Genomic DNA, 23,372 nt, shown 5'->3' with positions numbered 1-23,372 from the left:
CTTCTCCTCCCAATTCCCTTTCCTAAACTTCCCATCAGAGTCTATATCCTTGTTAATGTGATTTTTCTGCAAACTGATTCGAAACAGCTAGATCTTGTAGCTTCACATTTAATTACAGCTGGTTTTGCATTGTTCAATCACTGGCCCATGTGTGCTAGTATTTTCCCTCCAGCTGTCCCACAAGGGAAGAGCCTCAGTCTGTTTTCTTGCACCATGAGTACTGACTGCTCAGATCCATAAACAAGCTCAGGCAGGCAGATGTCTTGTGTGCTGTGATCCCTTCACCAGCTGCTTTGGTTGGGCTCTCTGCCACATGAATCCACCTCCTCTGGGGTCCCCATCCAACCACTGAGGAACTCACAACCACTCCTTTATTTTAAAGTTAGTCATAGCAAATGGCATACCCCCATCCAATTGTCCTGGCCCTCCAGCAACACTCTCTTCCATCTTTCTTCTCTTCTTCCTGCCCTGGGGCCCTTGAGTATACATTCTTACATGAACACACCCAGGCCTGAACAGGTGTGCACATTTATGCATGCACACATATGTGCAAGCACATGGACTTACAGCTGCTTCTCAGCTCTGCATTCTAAAATATGTGTGGCATACTTTCTGCAGTGGCTTCCTCACTGTCCACAGTATAAGATGTCTCCACCCACTCAGCTCACACATTCTCTGGCCCCATAATTGTCTAGGGAACATCGATAGCTTATCATTTTTCCATTATCTTTGCACTTCCACAAAAATTCCATTATAACAATCCTCTAAGTATTTTATGGACAATTGTCCTGCAATCCTATTCTTAGTGCTTAGTAATATACCATTTCTGCTGTCTCCTAGTAAACTATTACTAGTTCCCAGAAGATTTCTCTTTCTCACACACATCCATGATTTAAACAATGCAATGTTACCTTTGCACAGAACATTTTTTATTTATCTCTTCTACATGTCCATTTCCTGTTTCTCCTTAAGTCTCAGCCTTAGCCTCACCCTTCCCATGAACCCTCCCTCTTTGCCCACAGCCCTAGTTCCTTGTCTGCTAAGCTGGGACAAGTTCAACTTCATGTTCCCATGACTCTATGCTTCATTCTAGCACTGTTTTGCGTGATGTTTGTAATGATCCATGTGCCTGTTCACCCTCCTCACTTAGCTATGAGCTACTTAATATCACCATAGGATGATACTAATATGGACAGGTTTTTGTACCAAGCAGTCCTGAGTGTGAAGACAGCTCTTGTACTTGCTGCATCTGTGACCTTCCATAAATTCCTTAATCTCCTGAAGCCTTGATTTTTAATCTGTAAAATGAGGGGGCTAGCAATAATAACTTTATGAAAGGGCTATTGCCAAGGTTCAATGAAACAGTATAAAGCAAGTGTTAGCACAGGGTCTGGAAGTTAGTCTCGTTGTATCTTTCTTCTGGCATATCAAGTGACTGCTGGGGAAGATGACACACTAGAGGGTTCAGGCAGACATTTGAAAAGAAGAAGAGGGAAGGAAAGACAGTATTAGCAGGGAGAGAAGAGGCTCATGCTGTTTCTCTGGAGTACAGGGTGATGCTGGCTATGCCAGAAGGGGAAGAAGGCACCTTCACAGCCTCCCCAAGGGCTGCTGCCCTGATTTGCATTTCAGACACATTTGTGACAGCTTCATAATGGATTAAGAGCCCCAGAACTGATATATTAAAGGTTAATGGTGCATCCTGCTTTTATCTTGATTTGTGACAGCAAATATTTGTGGGTGTTGAGAGCTGGGAGCTAGCCATGTTCCTGGCATGGAGGTCTTGCTGGCTGGCAGGACTCCCATGGAGTGGCAGGGACACAGGAGCCAGGGGAGCAGACAACAACTGTATCCCAGGAGAATTCTCTTAATTGGTAGAAGCTGATTTCTACTGCACCCACAAAAAACCTGTATCATGAAGTTTCAGCACCCTGTGGATTGAGCCTAAAGAACTAGATCTGATTCCCAGACTCCTTGGCAATCTGTTCCTGGGCAGCCTGAAGCCATGTAGCTTTGTGCTGTGCTTCCTGGCTCAGGGCCACAGTTCTTTGGTTCAAGCACCTCAAACTATTACTAGGCCTGCTTCTCTGCAGATGATTGACTCACAGTTGTCCTGAAGGGAGACTAGTCAACCCAAGATGAAGACTTTTCCAACAGACTATCCAAACTAGATGTTTTAAAGGCAAGAAAAAGGCCAACTCATTCATATATGATTCATACATATAACCTATGTTCATTGGAGTGTTTACCATGAGCTGGGCACTATTGTAGGTAGAGGGCATATTATCCCAGTTTGGCTAGAACTTTTCTGGTTCTAACACTGAAAGTCTTGCATCCAGGAAATCTCTAGTTCCCAAGCAAACTGGGGTGATTGGTCACTCAAGTTGTAAGCACTGGTGATACAGCAACAAAACAAATAGCCAAATCCCATTCTAGGAGGGGAACTAACATTAAGCAGCCATATATGTCAAGTTGTGATGTGTTTTTGTGGTTTTTTTTCATATAATTTAAGGGGTGTTGTATTTTGTAAAAGATTGTCAACAAAGGCATCATGGAGAAGGTAACATTTGATTCGACTCAGACCCTGAGAGAGTGAGCCAATTACAAATCTGAGGGAAGAATAAACCAGGATAAGGTTAATAAAAAACTACAGAAACCCTGAGGTGGGAAGGCAGGGAGGCTGGTATGGTGAGAGTAGATATATTGGGGTCCACATAACATGGGACCTTTCAGGCTATGTGAGGACTTTGGATGCTCCCTTTGACTTTGGAGTCAAGAAGTCATTGGAGGGCTTTGAATGATGAGGTGACATGATCTGGCATAGATTTTTAAAGGATCACTCTGCTTGACCTCCCCAGGGAATAGCTGTAGGGGTTAAAGGTGGAAGCAAGGAGTTTCTTAGAGAGACTATCTCAGTGTCCAGATAAGATGCAGAGTGAAGGTCATGATAAGTGATCTGATTCTAGATGTATCTTGATAGAGGAAGAGATAGGAAATGCTGAAATTTGTATGTGTGATACATAAGAAAGAGAGAAGTCAGTAGTGATTTCAAGGCTCTTGGCTACAACATCTCAAAGAATAGAGCAGTGTTTGACTGAGATGGGAGAACTAAAGGAAGAGCAGGCATGATTTAGGGGTTAGTGATTTAAGAGCTCAAGTTTGAACATTTTTAGTGTGAAGATCTATTAGCCATCCAAATGAAGTGGTCAGGTGGGTGATTGCCAGGAGTGGATGGGGTGGGTCAGGGCTGGGGTGTCCCACTGTGGTCATCAATGTATGGCTGCATCTACGGACAACTGACATGATGAGATTGTGGCAAAAGTCCTGCAACCCAGAAGATAAGGGATCTGTGGTCTGATCCCTGGAAGATTCCAAAATTCAGAGTCTGAGAACAGAAAAAAGAACTAGGAAAGGAAATGAATAAGGAGATCCTCCAAGGTGGGAGGAGGACTGAGCAAGAGCAATTTCTGCAAACCAAATGAAGGAAGGGCATCTAGGAGAGTGGTTGGCTTGTCAAATGCTACTGGTCGGGGGGATGTGAAGACCAAGGATTGGCCACTGTATTTGGGAGATCATTAATGACCTTGATGAAAGTTGCTTCAGATCAGCAGTGGGATGAAAACTGGAGTAAGCCAGGTTTCTGAGAAATGGGAAGAGGGTAATGGAGGCAGTAATCATAGATAACTCTCCAGAAGAAGAGCTGGAAGGGTGGTTGGAGGATGTCATTTCATAGGATTTTTTTTTTTTCCGAGAGCGAAGATGTATGTATGTATTTTCAAGCCAATGGAAATGATCTGCAGAGAGAAATAATTTCATGATGAGGAAGATAGAGGTGACAACTGGAAGAGCAATGTACTTTGAGAAAGCGTCTGGGATCTAGGAGACAAACAGAGTTAGACATACATAGGAGAAAAAACAAAACTGTCATTTTTAAAAAATGGAAGGCAACTATTCTATTCGGTAGTTTTCGAGAAGGGAGTTCGTTAGAAAAGCAAAGTTCTCTACTGATGGCGTCTCCCTTCTCAGGAAACAAGAAGCAGCCTCATTGTCTGAGAGTCATCTGAGAACGTAGGAGGAGGAAGTGCACGGGGAGATTTAGAAGATTTCAGGCATATTTAAGGGTCTCCTGGAGGCTAGTGGTCATGATTCTAAAGTTAGAATCACCATGCTGGTATTTAGCTTGGATCTTCTCCCAGCCATATTCAGCCATTCAGTTCTAAACAAAAAATTGTTTTAAAACAGAGTTCATTCTTCCAGAAAACATGAACTCAGCTCCTAATGTCTGTCAGCCTGTATGCGGGGTGATAGAAATTCAGAGATGAACACAGAGTCCATTCCCTGGGGGAGCTCAGGGTTGAGGTGGGCAGACAACACAGGAAGCTCAAAGGGGAAAACATTAGGATAGGGCCAAGTCCAGAACACACAGGACTTAGATCCAGTGGTCATGGATCCACTCTTTCAATACAACATGACAGCTGAGCTGATTCCTTCAGGGTAGGTACGTTTTAGTCACCTGACAAAGGCAGGACACAGCAAAGAAGGCAGGCAATGAACCTGAGTGAAGACTTGGAGGCCCGAGTGAGCAGGAGGTCTTCCAGGCTGGCACCCCAAAAGTAGGGTAGCCGAGAAGAGCTGGAGGAAGCAGCACTGAAGCACTGAAGGCTCTACACTAAGCCTCCTTTGCTGGGGGAAATAGAAGCCCCAGAATTGACCTAGTGAGTAGTGTGGACATTGAGCTCCTGACTTTGCTTAGCACCTGGCCCACAATTATCTGACCTCATCAAGGTGATTTTCACAGCTCCTATTACTGAGCTCTGCTTACATACAGGATCTAGGCTGAGTTTGGCAAATCAGAAACACGTATCACATATGCCCATGTTTAGGAATTCACAGTCTGCTTTGGGACCAGAACACCAGGCCTGAGTTGAATCCAGGCAGAAGGTGCGGAAGTGAGGAAACTCCAGCCTGCCTTGGTATGGGAGCCTGAGTACTGATGGGCCCTGAGTACCTGGGATGGCCTCAGACCACTTTGAGTTAGTCTGACATGTTTGTCTTGCTGTAGGGACTGAAGATACAACTATCACAGCCTCCTCGTGGCTGTGGACAGGGTGTTTGATGGGGCTGGTAGAGAGACCTCCTGCCTCTCAGTGGATCTTGGCTGATGGGAGGCTAACCCAGGAGGAAGGGTGAACGTAGAGGATAGAAGAGAGCACAGAGCTCAGTTCTCAAGGCCCAGAACTGATGCTTGGGCAGAAGCAGGATATTTAAAATCATTCAGATCACATTTTTTATTTATAACATAATAAAAATGCAAATTTTACAAAAATGTGTTTGTAAGAAGTGGAAGTCTTGCAGAAGTTCACTGCTTATTCCTTTTACTTTTGTTTTTATATTTATTTACATTTATTAATTGTTACTTTTTACAAGTATGTAAATATATTCAAATGCTTTGAGTTTTTCTAGCCGTTTATTTTGGATGTCTTAATTTCAATAGCAATTGAAGAAGTGGGATTTGGAGAGAAAACGCCGTGGAGGGAAGGAAGGTGAGGAGGGAGGGCACCTCAGCTGGCCCTCCGAGGCTGACTTTCAGGCATAGATTGGAAGAAGGGCTCTGTGGCCTATGGAAGCATGCATTTTCCTGCCGTGGGCCCTGCAGCCCTCACCCTGTGGGTCACTAAGTGTTCTCATACAGTGTTTGGATCTGCAGTCCCTCTGCTCACTACTCCAAATCACACCCTGACTAGGCTTTGGATACAAAGGAGAACTGTTTTCTTAGTCTATTTTTTCTCACTTATAACAGAATACCTTCAACTGGGTAGTTTTTTTTTTTTTTTAAGGGCATTTATTTCTTACAGTTCTGGAGGCTGAGAAGTCCAAGGTCCAGCAGCTGCATCTGGTATGCACCTTCTCCCTGCAGTGTCATGTGGTGGTGCAGGGCATCACATGGACAGGGGACCAAGCCTACTCGCATCCCAGCTTAAGCCTTTCTTCTTCTTCTTCTTCTTCTCCTTCTCCTTCTCCTTCTCCTTCTCCTTCTTTTCTTCCTCTTCTTCTTCCTCTTCTTCTCCTCCTCCTCCTTCTCCTTCTTCTCCTCCTTTCTTTTCTTCTTCTTCTCCTCCTCCTCCTCTTCTTCTTCTTCTTCTTCTTCTTCTTCTTCTTCTTCTTCTTCTTCTTCTTCTTCTTCTTCTTCTTCTTCTTCTTCTTCTTCTAAAAATACCATCTCCCCTCCCATGATGACTGATTAGTCCATGACTGGGTTAATCCATTCATCAAGGCAGAGTCTTCATGATCCAATCACCTCTCAATGGCCCCACCTCTCAATACTGCTGCATTGGGAATTAAGTTTCAACATGAGTTTTGGCGGAGACAGTATTCTAACCACAGCACCTGTGTACACCCAAGCATCACCTTTCCCAGGCTTCCTGGAAGGTCCCTGAGTAAATGTTCCAAGGTAGGAGAGGTTCATAAGCTGGCTCCTTGGCCGCCCTGTCTTAGCTCCTTCGCAGGACAGTCCCAGCAGGCCTCAGCCCCAGCTTCTGTGAGTTCACTCTTCTCTGCTCCTCTTAGTCCAGTGTGAGGACAGATACTAGAGAAACACATGCCCTAGATGTCAACTCCAATGGCTCAAAATCCACCCTGGCTACTTTATGTAATCACTGCCTCCATCATTTTATCTCACCCTTGCTCTGCTTTATTAATCTTCGTAGCCTTTTTCATCACTTGTTACAGAGCTGCAGGGGTCAGCCGACGATACCCACAGGCCTTCAGAGGGCCTGCAGCCTGCTTTGACACAGCCTGCAAGCCAAGACTGCTTTTCCTTTTTAAAAACGTTTTAAATGTTGGAAAACAAAACAAAAACAAAAACAAGGAATATGTGACTGAGTCTTGTGTGGCCCTCAGAGACCACACAGGCACTATCTGTCCCTTTCCAGAAAGTTTGCTGACCCTGGCATTACCTAGTTATTGTATTGTTGCTGTTGTCATTGATGTTTGTTTCTTTGTCTCATCTCAACTATGTAAAATCCACAAAAGTAGGAACTTGGTGCCATTCATGCCCTATCCCCAGACCTAGAGCACTGTCTAATGCAGGTAGATGCACAGGAAATAGGGTTTTTGAATGACGAGTGAATGAAAGAAGGAGAACACCTAGGAAGCCTTCCCCTGCATGGGTGACAGATTAGAGAGGCCTTGGGGCACCCTGGGGAAGAAAACCAGGAGAGGCTTATCAGTGTGTACCAGGGTGGGTCATGGTGCCCTCTGGAAGCCAGTTGTGGAGCCCTAGCCAGGCAATCTGGATTCTTTTGATGATTGCAGCATCATCTCTTGTAGAGTCAGACATGAGATAGAAAATCGAGACTGCTAGAATAATAGTATAGGCATCTGTAGGCTGTAGCTATGAAAGTTTCAAGTCACCAGAATGGATATCCCCACCCTCCTGTGTCTTTTGAGCCACTCCACCACATTGTTTTCTCCTTAAGGAAGAATAATAGGACTTCCAGATCCAAATGCATCAGGCCCATTCTTATGACATCCCCACCATTGTTGAAATCCATTACATATACTGAATATTTATTCTGCTCTTGTTGCAAGTGTGTTTATCTCCATTGCCAATGTAAATATTTTTGTAACATGCAAAGATGTATTTATAAATTCTGTATTATTGATTTTTCTTATACTGCAAACACATTTATCTCTTTGTTAATGAACATATATCAAGGAAATAGAAAGATTGACTTATGGAGAAAGGTGTGGGAAGGAAAGGAGGTGGTACCAAGCTGGGGAGAATATCCTTGGCCACAGCTGAAGGATGCATGGTGGGTCTTCCCTGGAGGTACATGTTTAATTAGAGGACAGTGTTCTCAGAGGCAAGGGATGCTTACAAAGTCCTTTTGCAAGACAATCTGATGTGCTCAAAGGTATCAGCTATGCTTTTAGCTTGTGGAAATTTCAAAAATCGGTAATCCAGGTCAGGAGACACAGAGAAGCAGCTCGCATTGGTCTCAAACCCAGTTTTGGTAGGACACACTTAAGTAGAAATATTGATTTAAACATAAGATTGGAGGAGAGGGTAGGCTTTGTCAGGGGAGGATTCCAACACAAAATATTATCAAAAGGTGAAGTAAGAAGGTAGGCAGCAAACAGAAGTGAGGCTCAAGGGATACACAAGCTTGCACCATGGTATTTCATGAGCCAGTGCAGACTCTGGTGGGCAGCCTGGGTCTGATGCTTTTGAGGCCATTCTTCCTGAGCAGTTCCTTGCCTAGGAGTTCACTACTTTCCCGGGGTAGCCTCTGCTAGGCTGTTACTATGACGACCCACAAAGCAAAGGTCCAGATTGCCTGATAGAGGAGTTTTGGTGTCTCTATGCTCATCCTGGGTTCAGAATTCTGCAAGTCATCCCTTTAGGTATCCTGAGTGTCTGAAGTGTGTGCTGTTGACAAGGCAGCAAATTGTGGGCTGATGGGGGAGCATTTGCATGTACCTTGGCAACAAGATGGAAACAAGATGGGCCATAGGCTTCTCAATGGGGAGACAGATGGGCAGATGGGGAGATAGGCTTCAATCACATGAGCCTGGAAGCTTAGACATGCAGCTTGCCCATGCTTGCTTCCATCTGGGTATGACTACTCTGGCCTGTTACCCATGACTCCTTCACATGAGCCCAGTGCTCCAACCATTTGAACTACTGATAAGCAGTCTACTAGAAGGGCTACCATTTGTTAAACATTAATTGTGTACCAGGTATATGTCTGGGATCATTAATCTTCAACAACCCTGTGAGTTGGGTATGAGTTTTGAAATCTAAGGCCTCAGAGATTAAATGATTTGCCCCAGTCCATGGTTCTGGAGCTTGCATGCATCAGAATCACCTGGAGGGTTGTGGAAACATAAACTGCTGAGCATCACCCTCAGAATTTCTGACTCAGTATGTCTGGAGTGGGGCCCAAGGATTTGCATTTCTCATAAGGCCCGAGGTGCTGACACTGCAGCTCTGAGGACCACACTTTGAGAGCTACTGGTCTATGTCAAACAGTGAAGGCATTCAGAGGGAGCATCCACACCCAGGACTGCCAAATTCCATCACCTATGTCTTTTTAGCTGATGTGAATTGCTCCCTGGTTTGTGTCCCGAATAAGCCACCTGTTTTCATTACCCAAATGCCTTCTCAGGTAATACCTTCTCTTCTAGGAACATTCTACCCCTTGGTTCTCCATCTGGCTGCCTCTACCCGTTCTCTCTGACTCAGCTTAATGTTCCCTCTTCTAGGAAGCATTTCTTTAGCTCCTACCTATGGGTTAGCTACTTTTCTGTGCTTCTGGGATCCCCTATACAGACCTGTATTTTAATGTCTCTCATATTGTTTGGTCGCTGTTGCTTTACTTCTCTGACAACTCACCCCTTGATGATGCCTGCCATGTATTCCTTGCTTGGTGTGCACTGTGCCTTACCTAGTAGACATTCAGGAACTGTTGGTGAAATAAATGGTTGAATGACATCAGCGAGTTGCATTGTGCATGTGAGGTTAATAGAGACCACACCTGTGATGGGCACGTCTCCTTCATCTCTCTGTGGTAGAGGTACCTGGACACTTCGTAGCAGTTGTTGCTGAAGAGACTGACTTCAGAAAAGTTCTAAATTGAGTGTGCTGCTAGCACAGCCTCCTCCAGGTGAAGCCTCCCTCACTTGCTTGAATGGGCGTCCTGTCTGACTTCAGCATCTGTCTTCCGCTGACTGCCAGTGTTGGCTTGGCAGTCTGGATGCCTGGCTGTCCCCATTCTCCTTTATTCCTCCCTGTGTGTCCCCTCCAAAACTGTGTGCTGTGACAAGAGGATGACTTCCTCAGGGAGATGATGGCTTTTGTGGATGAATAGTTGGGTCCCTCTGTTCAACATCCCAAGTAGCCTTCCATAAGTTTATTCACCCTGGAATAAGATAATAGTGCCCCCTGTGCTGGGCATTAGTGAGCCTGGAAACCTTTGTTGAAAGATCAAGTACATGTCTGAGATGGGAGAGATTCCTCTGCACAAATTTGTGGCTATTAGAGGTGACGGATGAATGGAGGCTATGACCGTGGGTCTGAGCAGTAAGATTCAAAGAAGATGGGGGTGGCATTTTGGGGTGGGAGCAGTGAGGTCTACTGGAACAGAAATGAACATGAAGCCATAAACATTTGGGCTGCCTGCTTCTTATCCAGAGATATTCCCTGAGCCTCTGGACATGGGCACCTTCATGAATAATACCTAGAGGAGAGAGAAAATCTCCATTTCAAATGTGGGGATGAAACAGTTTGGAGATCCCTGGCAGTTACCCATTCGTTCCACACTCATGAAAACTGCAGCAATTTAGAGCAGCTCAGTATTTAGACTCAACTATGTAATTCATCCTGATGTTTCTCATTTATCAAAGCCTTGTATTTGTTTGTATTACCATGAGAAAAATTTTTAAAAATGTGGGAAAAAAAAGATTCCCCTCCTTTCATTACAGGCAGATTACGGCAGAGTTGCAACCCTTGGGGCCCTTCAGGCAAAGGAACATCTTGCTTCAATTAGATATAAATAATGAACAATAATTAGAAAGATTTCTTCATCGAATTTGTTATTTTATGTTTCCTTTCATCTTTAATGTATTGAAACGAATACTAATTTCTGGGCTACATAGCAGGGACCTAAGGAGTGCTGTGGCATGTGTCTCCGAAGCAAGGGGAAGCATCCACAGCTGGGCCTACTGTGTGCTGGCTGGGGAGGCTGCTGTCAGCACTGGTCCAGGGCCATGGGTGCAAAAAAGGGGCTCCTTCAGCTCCAGTCCTCAATTCATATAGTCCACTGGGGACCTGAATAATCACGGTAGTCAGGGACTGCTCTGAGAGCTGAACACAAATCCCATTTAATCCTCATAGCAATCCTCTGCCACAGGCTCTGCTTCTATCTCCATTATTAAAAGATTTGGAAACTGAGGCACAGATAAGTTAACTAAGTTTTCTGGACCACAGTGTTGGTTGTGGAGGGCAGACAGGCAAGATAGGTAATTGGACTCCAGAGCCCTTGCTTGTCTCTGCTCTGGCATGTAGCCTCTGAAGTCCCGGTGAGCTCGTGCTGCCACAGAAGCCCACAAGGTGTGGAGAGGGCACAGGGAGGCTGGGGTGGGGACAGCTGCCCAAGGAAAGGGGCAGCTGTTGGCTGCTGGATTTTCAACGGGCTTGTAGAGGTGTTGTTAGAGGAGGAAGATAAAGGTATTCCAGGCAGAGGGAGCACTGTGGCCTGGTGCCACGGATGGGAAGTGTGTGGGATTTCTCATTTCAAGGTTGGCTACGGTGCTGTGTGCAGGTGGGGAGAACAGCCAGAAATGAGACCAGAAGATGGAGGGTTGTGTAGATCCAGTTGAGAAGACTGGCTCTTCCTGTGGAAACGGTGACTCAGAGAGAGGGAGGGATGATGATGTGGGTTGATAAAGAGGAGAGACTGAGATTTCTAGAAGAGAAATAAGTAAAGAGTGATCAGGTTGGAACCTGGAGAGAGAGGCTAGCTCCCCACTGGGCTTTTTTTTACTTTGCAATTCTGTTTGGTACATGACATTCTCTCAACATGCTGAGCCAAGTACGCTCTTCTGAAGCAAGTGAAATCTTCATAGCGACTGGTCCTTCCTGCTGTGACTATTCATCCTTCCCCAGAGGAATCTCCTCCTCTGCTCCTAGCTCAGAAGTCTGCTCTTGGGCTGCCAATGGCTGTTGTTTCGTGAAATCCCCCCTCTGATGTGCACCTGGCTGGAGCTACCTGCCACTCCTCTAAGGAGAGCAAACCCAAGGCCTTCAGAAGTGCTTTGTTTTTTTCATTATCTTTTAAATAATTGTCAACATTTTAAAATCAGGAGAGATATAAAAATCCAATTTACTTTATTTTTTCAAAAACCAAATTGGTTGGGGAGGTCATGGGGTGGGGAGCTTTCGAAGTCAATAATTGCCTAGACCCCTAGCACAGCTGCAAGCTTTGGAGGGGATGCCTCTTAATTTACCTTGAGTCAGTTGGTCTCTGAGTGCGTTTCTTCCCCATGCTGTCTCTGAGTGTCACAGGCCAGCCATCATTATCGTCCATAATGCCAACATAGGCCTCTTTCCTGCGCAGCCTCTGCAGGCATCTGAGTTGGAGATCCGCAGCAAACAGCCTCTCATGTTGCCCTGACTCTTTGATACTATGATTTTCTGTCTATATGTCTGCTTCTATAGCTGAACTATAAGCTCCTTAAAGGCAAGAATCATGTCTTATTCATCCTTTTATCCCTCCAGTTCAGTAAAGAACCTGGTTTTAGGCTCCCAGTCATCTTATTGAATTAATCAACACTGAGAAAACATACCTGTAATTGAATGAGGCCCTCTCCGGGCTGAGGGACTCAAACTTTGGGGGACTGGGAATGAAGAATGTGGATAGTGGGCCATGCTGGGCTTGGACTTCAGAAGAGCCTTGCAGCCCATTTGTAACCTTGCAGTGTGCAGTGCACAGCATGTACTCATGCCTCGCTGCCTTTCTGCGTTTCAGGACTTTCCAGGACTTGTCCAAACAAGTGGAGATGTCTTATGGCACCGTCCGGGATTCTGCTGTATATGAGTACTTCCGAGCCAAGGGCACCAACCCCCTGGAGCAGGACAGCACGTTTGCCGAACTCTGGCGGACCATCAGCAAGAACGGAGGGGCTGACAACTGTGTGTCCAGTCCTTCAGAAGGCATCAGGAAGGTAGGCGGGGAGCTGGCGCTTGGGCACGTGCACTGTGACAGGGCCATGGGGTGGTCATCCCCCAGGTGGGAGACACCTCCAGAGGCATCTGACTCTGAGCAGCCCTGTTACCTGCAGGGCAATCCATCACACACGTTCTTCAGGTGGATGCCCCTTCTGGGCAGCAGAAGTAGAGCAGCTGCTCCTTAGGGACCTTCCAAGTTTGCAGAGTGGTGCTGGCTGGGGAGGAGCAGGCAGATTAAGCCTGACCTTTGGCCCACCCTCCTCATGAGCTCATAGGAGGGTGGCACAGAGAGACCTGTCCACCTCAGATGAGAACACTTGGCAAAAGCAGAAGCAGAGTACCAAGGAAGAGGTGCAGGAGTGAAGGGAGGGTGTTGGGGAGAGGGTGGCCCACTGTGGTTATCCTGGGGGTCTGGTTGGGGAAGTCTGCACACAGGGAAAGGGTCGGCCAGGTGGGCTGGGCTCATCTCTGGGGCCGTACTGTGAGAAGAGGTGTGCCTCAGAGATGGGGATAAGGGCAGACAGCCTGGGACAGAGCCTTACCGGGCAAAGCCTTGGGAGGACAAGTGGGAAGATACCAGTGCCAGAGGGAAGAAGGGAGGAGAAAGCCCATGATGCTCTTCAGCACTGTTAGATGTTGCTCATTTGTTTCAGTCAATTTCCCACAATGACTCGAATTCAGCATTATTATCCTCTTATACAGCTGAGGATTGGATGGTTCTGACTCATGACTCCTTGGGTTCCAAGCTGGGGAATTGGCATTTATCCACTCATGTGCAGCTGTAGAGCCCTTGGAGGTCAATGAAGAAGAATGTGGTGGGATGAAGGCAGGTGTTATGATTTTGCTGCTGGTGGTGGGGTCCTCCTGTCCAGTGACCCCCACATGCGACAGCTACTGTCCTGAGGTCATTAGAGAATAGGGCCGGAGACATGTACAGCCCCCTGGTCAGCACTGCTGCCTCTCTGAGCAGACCGACTGCCTCAGTGTCTCCTCCTATCCTTTCTCTCCCAGACCCATCCTGCCACCTCTGTGGAGTCTCCTCATGTATACCCTCACAGGCGCACTCACACCTTACCCCCCCCCCCCCAACACACACACTCATCCCTGTGCTGCCCCCTAGCCACTCCAGTGACATCTTGGCCTTCCTGCAGAGAGCGGTGGATGTCAGGACAGCCTGGGGCAAGCTCTGGGGCCACTAAGGCCCACCACCCTGCCCTTCATGGTCCTCAGCAATCTGCCAGCCCCTCCCTGATGTGCCCCAGAGGGGTCAAGGGAGAGAGGCCTGAGTCCCCCTTTGCTTTGGAAACACATGGGCATCAGACAGAGTGCAGCCTCTATCCCGTGACAGGCTGGGGCACCTAGCTGTGGTGCCATGTGGAGTGAGGCCCACTGGGAAGATGGTTGTGCATAGGATGATTTGTACAGGATCCCATGCTCAGGATGACTTTTCCTTGCCACTTAGCCACATTGAACAGCAGAATGTGTCTAGGCTCTGGAGCTTGACACATTTAGGTGTGAATTCCAGTTTTGTAAGTGACCAACATTGTGAAATGGAGCACACCATTCTCCCTGTCTGGGAACTCTTGGAGTTGAGAAAGACCTGGGCAACTTTCCATTTGGGGGTCTCCTTAGAGATTTAAATGATCTGACAATACATATCATGATAAATTTTGAATGTTTAGATTTAACAAAGTGATACTTTGACAATAATAATAGAATGCAGTGTAACTGTGCTATTCTCATGCTTACAAGATTTATTAAAACCTCATAGTTCTCAGTTCACTGCAAAGGATGGTGCTCTAGCCTTAAGCTGCAGGGTCTTCTTTCATCCCTGACAGTGAATCTTTGTGGCTGTAGGTGACCTCATTTGAAGATAATGAACACAATGTTGATTTAAGGCCTTTTGTGCATGTGAGGCCTGGGCCAAATGGCCTTCGAGTTCCTTTTCCTGGCTTTCTTTGACTCTCAGAGAGAGCCAGTACTGTCATCCTCACAGGGTCTTATGAAGATTCATTGCATAATGCTAAAAAAAAAAAGCACTGCTTAGAAAAATAAAAAGATAGCTACTTTTGACTTTGTTAAAGTTCTGTTCATTACAAGTCACTTTAAGTAATATAAAAAGGCAAGTCATACACTGGGAGAGGATATTTATAATACATATAACCAATGCAAGATTACTATCAAGAATATATCAATAAGAAAAGCTCAAATAACTTAACAGGAAAATGGCAAGAGGCTTGCACAGGCTTGACACGGAAGAGGCAACACAAATGGCCAATAATCAAATGAAGAGATGTTCAAAATTATTAGTGATCTGTGAAATGCAAATCAAGACCATAAAGATTATATCATTTTACACCAATTAGTTTGGCATAAAATGAGAAGTGGTGAAGAAGACGTGGAGTAACAGTTGGTTAATTGCTGGTGGGGGTGTGCTCAGTACAATCGCTTTGGAGAAGAGCTTAGCATTCTCTTGTAAAATGGGACACTTACATACCGTATGGCCCAGCAGTTACACTCCAATGTATCGACCTAAAATAATGTCCACATACACTTTTGGAGACAAGAAAGGCCACGGTAGCACTTCCTGTAGAACCAAAACCCTGGAAACCATCCAAATGACCATTAACAATATAAAGAAAGATGCTGGCTACAATGAAATGGATGAATCTTAGCAGGACGATATTGAGTAAAATAAACCATTAAAGACAATTTCATACAGGTCAACTAATAGAAGGTAACACAGAATATTATGCCCTCTTAAAAATGTATAAAATATACACATGCACATCCAAAGCAATGATAAAATACAAGATTCACCACAGTGGTTGCTACAGGTGGGAGAGCCAAAGCAGCAGGGAAGAGAGAAGGACATTGTTGGTAAGGCAGGGTTGGTGTTAGGTTTAGATTAGCAGGAGATTTTAGAAAATTAGTTAATGAGTTAATTCAAAAAGACAGCCATTCCAGGAGAAATGTACGGGTATCCTGAAGCAAAAGTTGTCATTGACCTCATTCTGCTCACCTCCCTACTCTTCCAAATGCATGTCCAGACCAAGCAAGGCAATGCTGTACTCCTCACAAGTACCCACCCCTTCCCTCTTTGCAGGTGACATTTGCCTGCTTATGCCTCAGAAAGGCCAACAAACACCATCGAGCCCTCTGGATGGTGATAAACCTGGAGATGAGTCATTAGAGAAACACCTCATCATCATTCTAGCTAGCCCTTGTCCATTGGTGGCACTTAGGAAACCACTCACCCTCTGGTGATATTTAGAGTCTTACTCATGAATACAACAATGTTAAAAAATCAGTAGCAAAGGATGCCAACAAAGGATTTTTTATCAATGCCTATCACTTCATGGTATAGAATTTAACTTTTTTAGTACATAGGATGGATTGTTTTTATGATACCTTCATTTTATGAACCCCAAGCTGGTTTTGAGATCACAAATCTCTCTCTTGCATTTGGATCTCTAAGAAAAAGAAACCAACTGCCAGCACTAGACAAATGTTACGGGTTTTATAACTAGTGTCATAAAAGTGAGTTTATAGTATTGTCAGACAATGAAGTGTGCTGCATTTTTTTTTACTGGAGGAAAAGCTCAGATTTACTCTCAAATCCTCCTTCTTCATGTGCCTGTTTGGATGACTACTGGACTTAAATGCTTGTCTGAAATTTGTCCTCTTCCCTACTTCTATGGAGTGGCCCCTGTGCTCCCTGCCCCCAGACTATGGCTTTAGTAAGCTTGTGAATCCCTGAGCCCGGAGCAGACCAGTCTGGAGATGTCTGGAGATGGCTGTGCCCTAAGTGAGGATGACAACTTGAATCCAGAAACTGCAGGACAAATCCAGCAAGTAGGGAATTATGGGCCCAGTATTCAGGGAGGAACAGCCTCTCCAAATCCCAAACAGAGTCTGCTGCCATGCAATGTGGGCAGCCTGGCAAAGGTGAGGAGTTGCCCACCGAGGGGCTTCTTCTGGAAGCTTCTTTAGCAATTGACAGACAATCACACTTCTAATTTTCAGTTGCTCTTTGGTGACTCAGCTCCATTTTCAGGAAGTGTTTGGTAGCGGAGCAATGTCTAATTGCTGCAAAAGTCAAGGAGGTTGGTACGGAGGGTGACCCTGGAGAGCTGCTGTTATTTTCTCCTTGGGAGTGCTAAGGCTTTTAATGACATGAAACCAATTTAGGTGGGGAATTGTTTAGAGTAATCATTTGTCCATGATATCAGAACTGGAGAAGGGTTATGTCATGGTTAGCTCACCTCTGGGACCCACTCCTTCATGCCAACACACACCATTGAGCCTCTGGAGGATAATAAACCTGGAGATGAGTCATTAGAGAAACACCTCCTTATTGTTCTAGCTACTCCTTGTCCATTGGCGGCACTTAGGCAATCACTAACCCTCTGGAGATAGAGTCTTATTCATGAATACAACAATGTTAAAAAATCAGTAGCAAAAGATGCAAATAAAGGATTTACCATGCCAGTGGCCACTAAGATAAGGACAAGTGAGATCTTGTCAGACTTTGATGAGGCAAATATGAAAATTTGGGACAGGAGGGAATTTTTATTTATTAAGAGACTACCACACACCATTTTCACAACAAACCTGCCTGGCACCCAGTAAGTCTCAATGAATACAGGATTGTCCCTGAATGAGTCATCTGTTTGCTGTCTGACTGAGCAGAGGCAGATAAATCGGAGACAAGGTTCCTGTCATCGGTTAGCAGGTTACCCTCTTTAGATTTCATGGTGGAAGGGACAAGAGAAATAGCTCCAGGGTTCCTGTCAGGCTTGTCTCTTGATAACCTTCTGTAGAGGATAAGATTTTCCTGGTCCTGAAAGATGCATCACAAAGAGAGAGGAGAGAGGCTGCTTCCATTTCTGTCAGCCACGTGCACCTATCAGGCCTAAGGAAAGACTAGACCGAGGATTGGCAAACTCTGACTCCTGTTCACATCTGACCTACAGCTTGTTTTATAAAGGTTTATTGGAAAGCAGCCCAACTCATTTATTTACATGTTATTTATGGCTGCTTTCCTGCTATTTCAGCAGAGTTGAATAGTTATGATAAAGATATATGGCCCACAAAGCCTAAAATATCTATTATCTGTTCTTTTATAGAAAAAGTTTGAGGACTCCCGGTCTAGACAGGGGCAACCCAGGGACATTGCCTCTAGCTGTGCATCATCTCATAGCACACAGTCACCATTAGTAGGTAGCATATCCTCTAACTCTATATAATGGAATGGTGCACAGGCATCTCTACTAAGAAGCTCCTGCTGCAGCTCTGCACCGTTTAACAGCTCATAGGCGCCTCTAGTAGTGCATCATCCAGCTCTGTACCATCTTGTAGCACTCGGGGTCTGCCCCTTTTTGTCCTCTAGGTCTGTCTTTGATGGCCTAGAAATTTCTCCCTCACTGCACTGAGACCCAGCTTTACTGCTGGTCTGGCCTGGTCTCCGTCTGAAATCTATTGAGCAATCTCTACATCCCAGGCACTGGGCCAGATCATTTACATACATTCATACTTTCATCTGAAACCGACTACTTGATTATTATCTCCAAGATGTAGAAACTGGACCTGAGCCTCAGAGAAACTAAGTGGCTTGCCTAAGGTTCACACAGATGTGAGTAATTAGTGGCATGGTCACCAAAACCTCATTCTACTCATGCCTCTTCCCATGGGGTGGTAATCTCATCTTTTCTACACCTCATTGTGTTTCCACCCCCTTGTGTACACTTTGCTTGTGCTTTTATTTCCTTCCCTCTCTGACACCAAAGTAGGAAGATATACGCCCGACTCCCATGTTTGGCAGCCATACTGCTCCTTCCATGTGTCATGGCAACGGTTATTGAAGTCTGTGACTTTATCTTTTGATTTTCAAACTATTAAAATATCCATTACAGAAACTTGGAGATGCAGAATTGAGCTGGCAAATGGTTCAAATTTATATGATAATAACTTCATCACGTGAAGTCAGGTTTTAATATTGCTGATGGGATTTTTTTTCTTTAGCTTGATCAACTTCATCAAGCAACATCCAGCATAACCCAATTTCTGCTCAGTGCCAGGGCTGACCTGGACCACCAATTGATTAAGCCTTTCCATAAATCAAACCTAATATTTAATAACACTGTCAAATAGAATATAGCGCTAATAGTTTAAATGTCAATCTTCACAGCTCATTGAGGCCTTTGAATAAATAGATGAGTAGCTTGTTTCAGACCCTGTGGCTGGAGATAGTATTTTTCAGAGGAAAGGAGTTTTTTAGGTCAGCATTTGGTGGTAACAAAAGGTGGTGTTTTCCTTTCAGTAAATATAGCTGAAGTCACAAAGTGTGAATGCAAATGCAGGAAGAAAATGGGCCCACAAATCTTATTTCCACCCCTGATCTAATGCTTGTCCTTGCACTAGATTGCATGTGGGCATCACCTCTTAGCACCAACATTTGCTCCCTTCCTCTTCCTTTCTGCTCTGTGACAGGGTTGCTCTCCTTGCACACAATCTCTGCTTAGTGTCAGGGATTACACCTGTGGCAGAGAAGCTGATCCCTAGAAGGATGGCAGTCTTCCACAGTAGGATCAGGAACTTTGGCACCCAGATAACCCTCCATTTGGAAAGGGCAAGGTAAGAAAGGTGACCTCATATGTGGCAGCTCCTAGTTCCATGGCATGCTGGAAATTCCTACTGAGGAGTAGGGCGAGGCTTATATGGGTGGGCACTTCTTTGCACTTTTGGGATGCTAGATTCAAAGATCAAGAAAATTTGACCAAGATGATGGAAGGAGATGTAGACTACATAGCTACCTGTGTGGTGCAAAGCAAAAATACTGCTCTCTACAACAGCAAGAGCCCTTGTAGCCATGATCCAAGAAATTCTGTTATTTCTCTGCTTCCAAGTGAGTATGGATTGGGGATTTTGTAAGCCTCCTTCCCTCTCAGGCACTCACATTGGTGAATCATTCATGTCTGTATCTTTTGTACCTGCTCAAAAGACCCTATATCTATTTTGCAACTTGGATGGCATCTTCTCTTTATTCATTCATTTATGAACTTATCCATTCAAGAAATGTAGTTTGAGTAGCATCTTCCTTTTAGGAGTTAGAAAATGTGTGTTTAAATTTTATGCTCAACCTAGTCTGTGGCTTTGAACAAGTATATTCACCTCGCTGTACCATCTGTGATACTTGAGGAAGGTCTGTCCAGATTAGTTGCAAGTATACCAATGTATAGGGTCTAAAGCATTCAATGTGGATTGTAGCACAAGGTATACATTCAGCAGGTGTCAGCAAACTATCTTAGCAACTGCTATATGTTAGAAAAAGATATTTGTTTGTTTGTTTGTTTATTTATTTATTTTCTGAGATGGAGTTTTGCTCTTGTTGCCCAGGCTGGAGTGCAATGGTACAATATCAGCTCGCAACCTCTGTCTCCCCAGGTTCAAGTGATTCTCCTGCCTCAGCCTCCTGAGTAGCGAGAATTACAGGCATGTGCCACCATGCCGAGCTAATTTTTGTATTTTTAGTAGAGAAGGGGTTTCTCCATTTTGGCCAGGCTGGTCTCAAACTCCTGACCTCAGGTGATCCACCTGCCTCAGCCTCCCAAAGTGCTGGGATTACGGATGTGAGCCACCGCACGCAGCCACGAAAAAGATTTTTTAAAAAAGGCAATAGCACTTAGTCTTTTATGAGGTGCAATTAAAATACACATGTAGTATCTATTTCATGAGTTTAGACAATTTATGCAATTCTGTAATAATCACCCAAAACAAGATACCTATTTCCATCACCTGTAAAAATTTTCTTTTGTCACTTTCTAGACACTTCTCCTCATCCCCAGAGAAAACCACTTACAGATTTCTAGCACCACACATTAAATTTACCTGCTCTTGTAGTTCATACAAATGGAATTATACAGAATATATGTATTTGTGTTTCCTTCTTTCACCCAACAAAATGTCTATGAGATTTACCCATGGAGTTGTGCATATCAGTACTTCTTTTTTGCGTGTGTGTGGATGATATTCTATTGTATGAACCTTGATTTGTTTATTTATTCTCCAATTAACATACACTGTAGTTGTTGCCAATTCAGGGCTACCATAAATATGACAATATGAACAATACTATATAAGTACTTTGTTGAGATATGTCTCCATTTTTCTTTGCTAAATTTGAAAGAGTGAAATTACTAGGTCATTATGAAACTAACTACCTCCTATGTGGTTATGCTACTTTACATCACCTCTGGTAATATAATCCTTACATACTTGTAAGTCCCAGTTGCTGAATGTCCTATCCTGCATTAGTGTTGCTAGTAGTTTTGGTTGCAGCTAATTTAGTGGATATGAACATAAATCTGATTATTATTTTAATTTGCTTCTCTTTGGGGACTAGTGATGCTGAGCATGCTTTCATGTGCTTATTGGCCATCCATGTATCTTCTTTCATAAAATGTGTGCTTTTTTTGTTAATATTTATTTGGTTTTCCATCTTCTCATTGCTGATTTATATTCATTAATTTATGTATTCTGGATAGAAGTCCTTGATCAAATATAAGTACTACAAATATAATTCTTAGTCTGTAACTTGCCTATTCATTTTATTCTATTGACCTGTTACCATTATTAAGATAATTTGTATTTAATCAATTGACTACATGCCTTGATTGACAGTCAACTGGCCATGTATGTGTTGGTCTATTTCTGGACTCTCTATTCTGTTCCATTGATCCATATAACTACTCTTATGCCAATACAAAAATATCTTGATTATTGAAGTTTTAAAATAATTCCTTAAATCAGGTATTGTAAGTCCGTCAACTTCTTTCTTCTTTTACAAGATTGGGCAATTTCAGATTCTTTACATTTCCACTTGAATTTTATAATCATTTTGTCAATTTCTTCAAAAATGCCTGTTGAGATTTTGATCGTTATTACATTTAATATAAGGATCATTTCAGGGAAGACTTACATTTTTATAATACTGAATCTTCCAATCTATGAGCATGGTTTTTCTGTTCAAAAATACCAATTTCTGTCTTCACTGATTTTCACTGTTGTTTTTATATTTTATTGATTTCAACTTTTTTGTGCATAAAATATTTTCTTCTATTTTACTTTGGTTATAATTTTATCTTACCTCTTCTAGCTTTTTAATGTTAAAACTTACATCATTACTTTTACACTTGTTTTCTTTCCTAATATAAGTATCAGAGCTATGAACTTCCCTCTAAACACTGTTTTAACCCCACCCTGTTAATTTTTATATGTTGTGTATTCATTATCACCTAATTCAAAATATGAAGTCTCAGACTTAATCTTTTTGTTAAGGAATCAAGTTCTAGAGGACAGCAAACGGCTGCAATTGATTTAATGTGGGAAAGAATATGGATGCCCAGAGCGGGGATACTTAGTGAAGTTAGAAGAAGCTTTCCAAGATAGTCATGTTAGGAACACATATTTTGTAATCTCTAAGTCTCAACTCCTTTTCTGATTTGAAGTTAAAAGTGTGAGAATGTGAGAGCAAACTGGCAAGCAAGAAATAAAAGGTACAGGAAGATAAAGGAAATTAGAGAGGCAGGAAAAAACAGTTGAACTCCATGTGAACAAAACCCACATTTATTTCTACTAAATGTGTAGCTTTAGTAGTAGTTTATTTCTGCTAAATGTGTAGCTTCCTTGTAGGAGAATGAGGGCAGTGGTCTTTTCACTGCTTCATAGTTACTGTCTTCAGTATCTCTCCCATGGTCTTGGGCTTCAGCTTCCTGAGTTCTGTAGGCCGTGGCCAATTAAAATGTGCCTAAGCCTTTTTCACATGCTTTGACTCTGCAGTCCACCCAACGGCAGATCCACTCAAATATCCCCCAATCCATATCAACTTTTAAAATAATAAACAGTTTCGAGAGGAAATCTTTAGGTTATACGTTTATGATTTACATGTAATAAGTCCCCATTAAGAAAAGTTTAAGAGATTTCTTTTTTTCACCACCTAAATGCAGTTCCGGGAATCCTCTTGTGTATTTCTGTCTAGTCTTTTTAGAATTTCTACAAACATGGCATATAATTATATTGCTATAAAAATATTTTATCCTGCATTTTTCTGACAATGTGGGAAAACTTCATAAAAATTGTTTAGTGACTAATTAGTATTTTATGAAATGTAAATGGATGTAAAAATTTTATTTAAACATTCCTTTCTTGATTGCCATTTGGGTCATTTCCAGTTGTTTACAGTTATAAATAACATTGTAATGAACATCTTTATGCCTAATGTTTTTCAGTTACTACATTTATTTCTGTAGGTCTAATTCTCAAAAGTAGAATTATGATGCCAAAAAGGATATAAACATTTAAAGCCCTTGATGAAATATTATTGAATATTCCCAAAAGCAGAGCTTTGAATGAATTACATTATTAGTTTTGGGATCTAAAGAATATTTATTTGTCAGTGGATTTTTTTCATCAAATCCTTGTGATTTATCTTAAGATTTTAAAAATAAATTAGTGTTTTCTACTTTCTCATATCTTTCATTGTGATTTTTTGTTTCTTTCTGTTTATATTTGTACAAGTTATTTGTGTATGCAGGTATTTTTGCTTTATTTTGATTTATAATTCTGGGGACTAGAGTGGAAC

At 43.3% G+C, this 23,372-nt stretch overlaps 1 protein-coding gene across 2 annotated transcripts in view; it reads left to right on the top strand.

Moving 5' to 3' along the window:
* The window catches only part of LOC105495984 (glutamate ionotropic receptor delta type subunit 1), a 796,883-nt gene that overhangs the window by 735,472 nt on the left and 38,039 nt on the right, over positions 1-23,372 (top strand). For both annotated transcript variants that reach the window (XM_011766002.3, XM_011766003.3), the window contains exon 13: positions 12,531-12,726. In XM_011766002.3, coding sequence (XP_011764304.1) covers positions 12,531-12,726 — 196 coding nt within the window. The remainder of the gene's footprint in view (positions 1-12,530; positions 12,727-23,372) is intronic.

This window comes from Macaca nemestrina, chromosome 9 (assembly GCF_043159975.1).
Source record: "Macaca nemestrina isolate mMacNem1 chromosome 9, mMacNem.hap1, whole genome shotgun sequence".
Taxonomy (NCBI): domain Eukaryota; kingdom Metazoa; phylum Chordata; class Mammalia; order Primates; family Cercopithecidae; genus Macaca; species Macaca nemestrina.
This window is presented reverse-complemented; position numbering and strand designations above follow the sequence as displayed.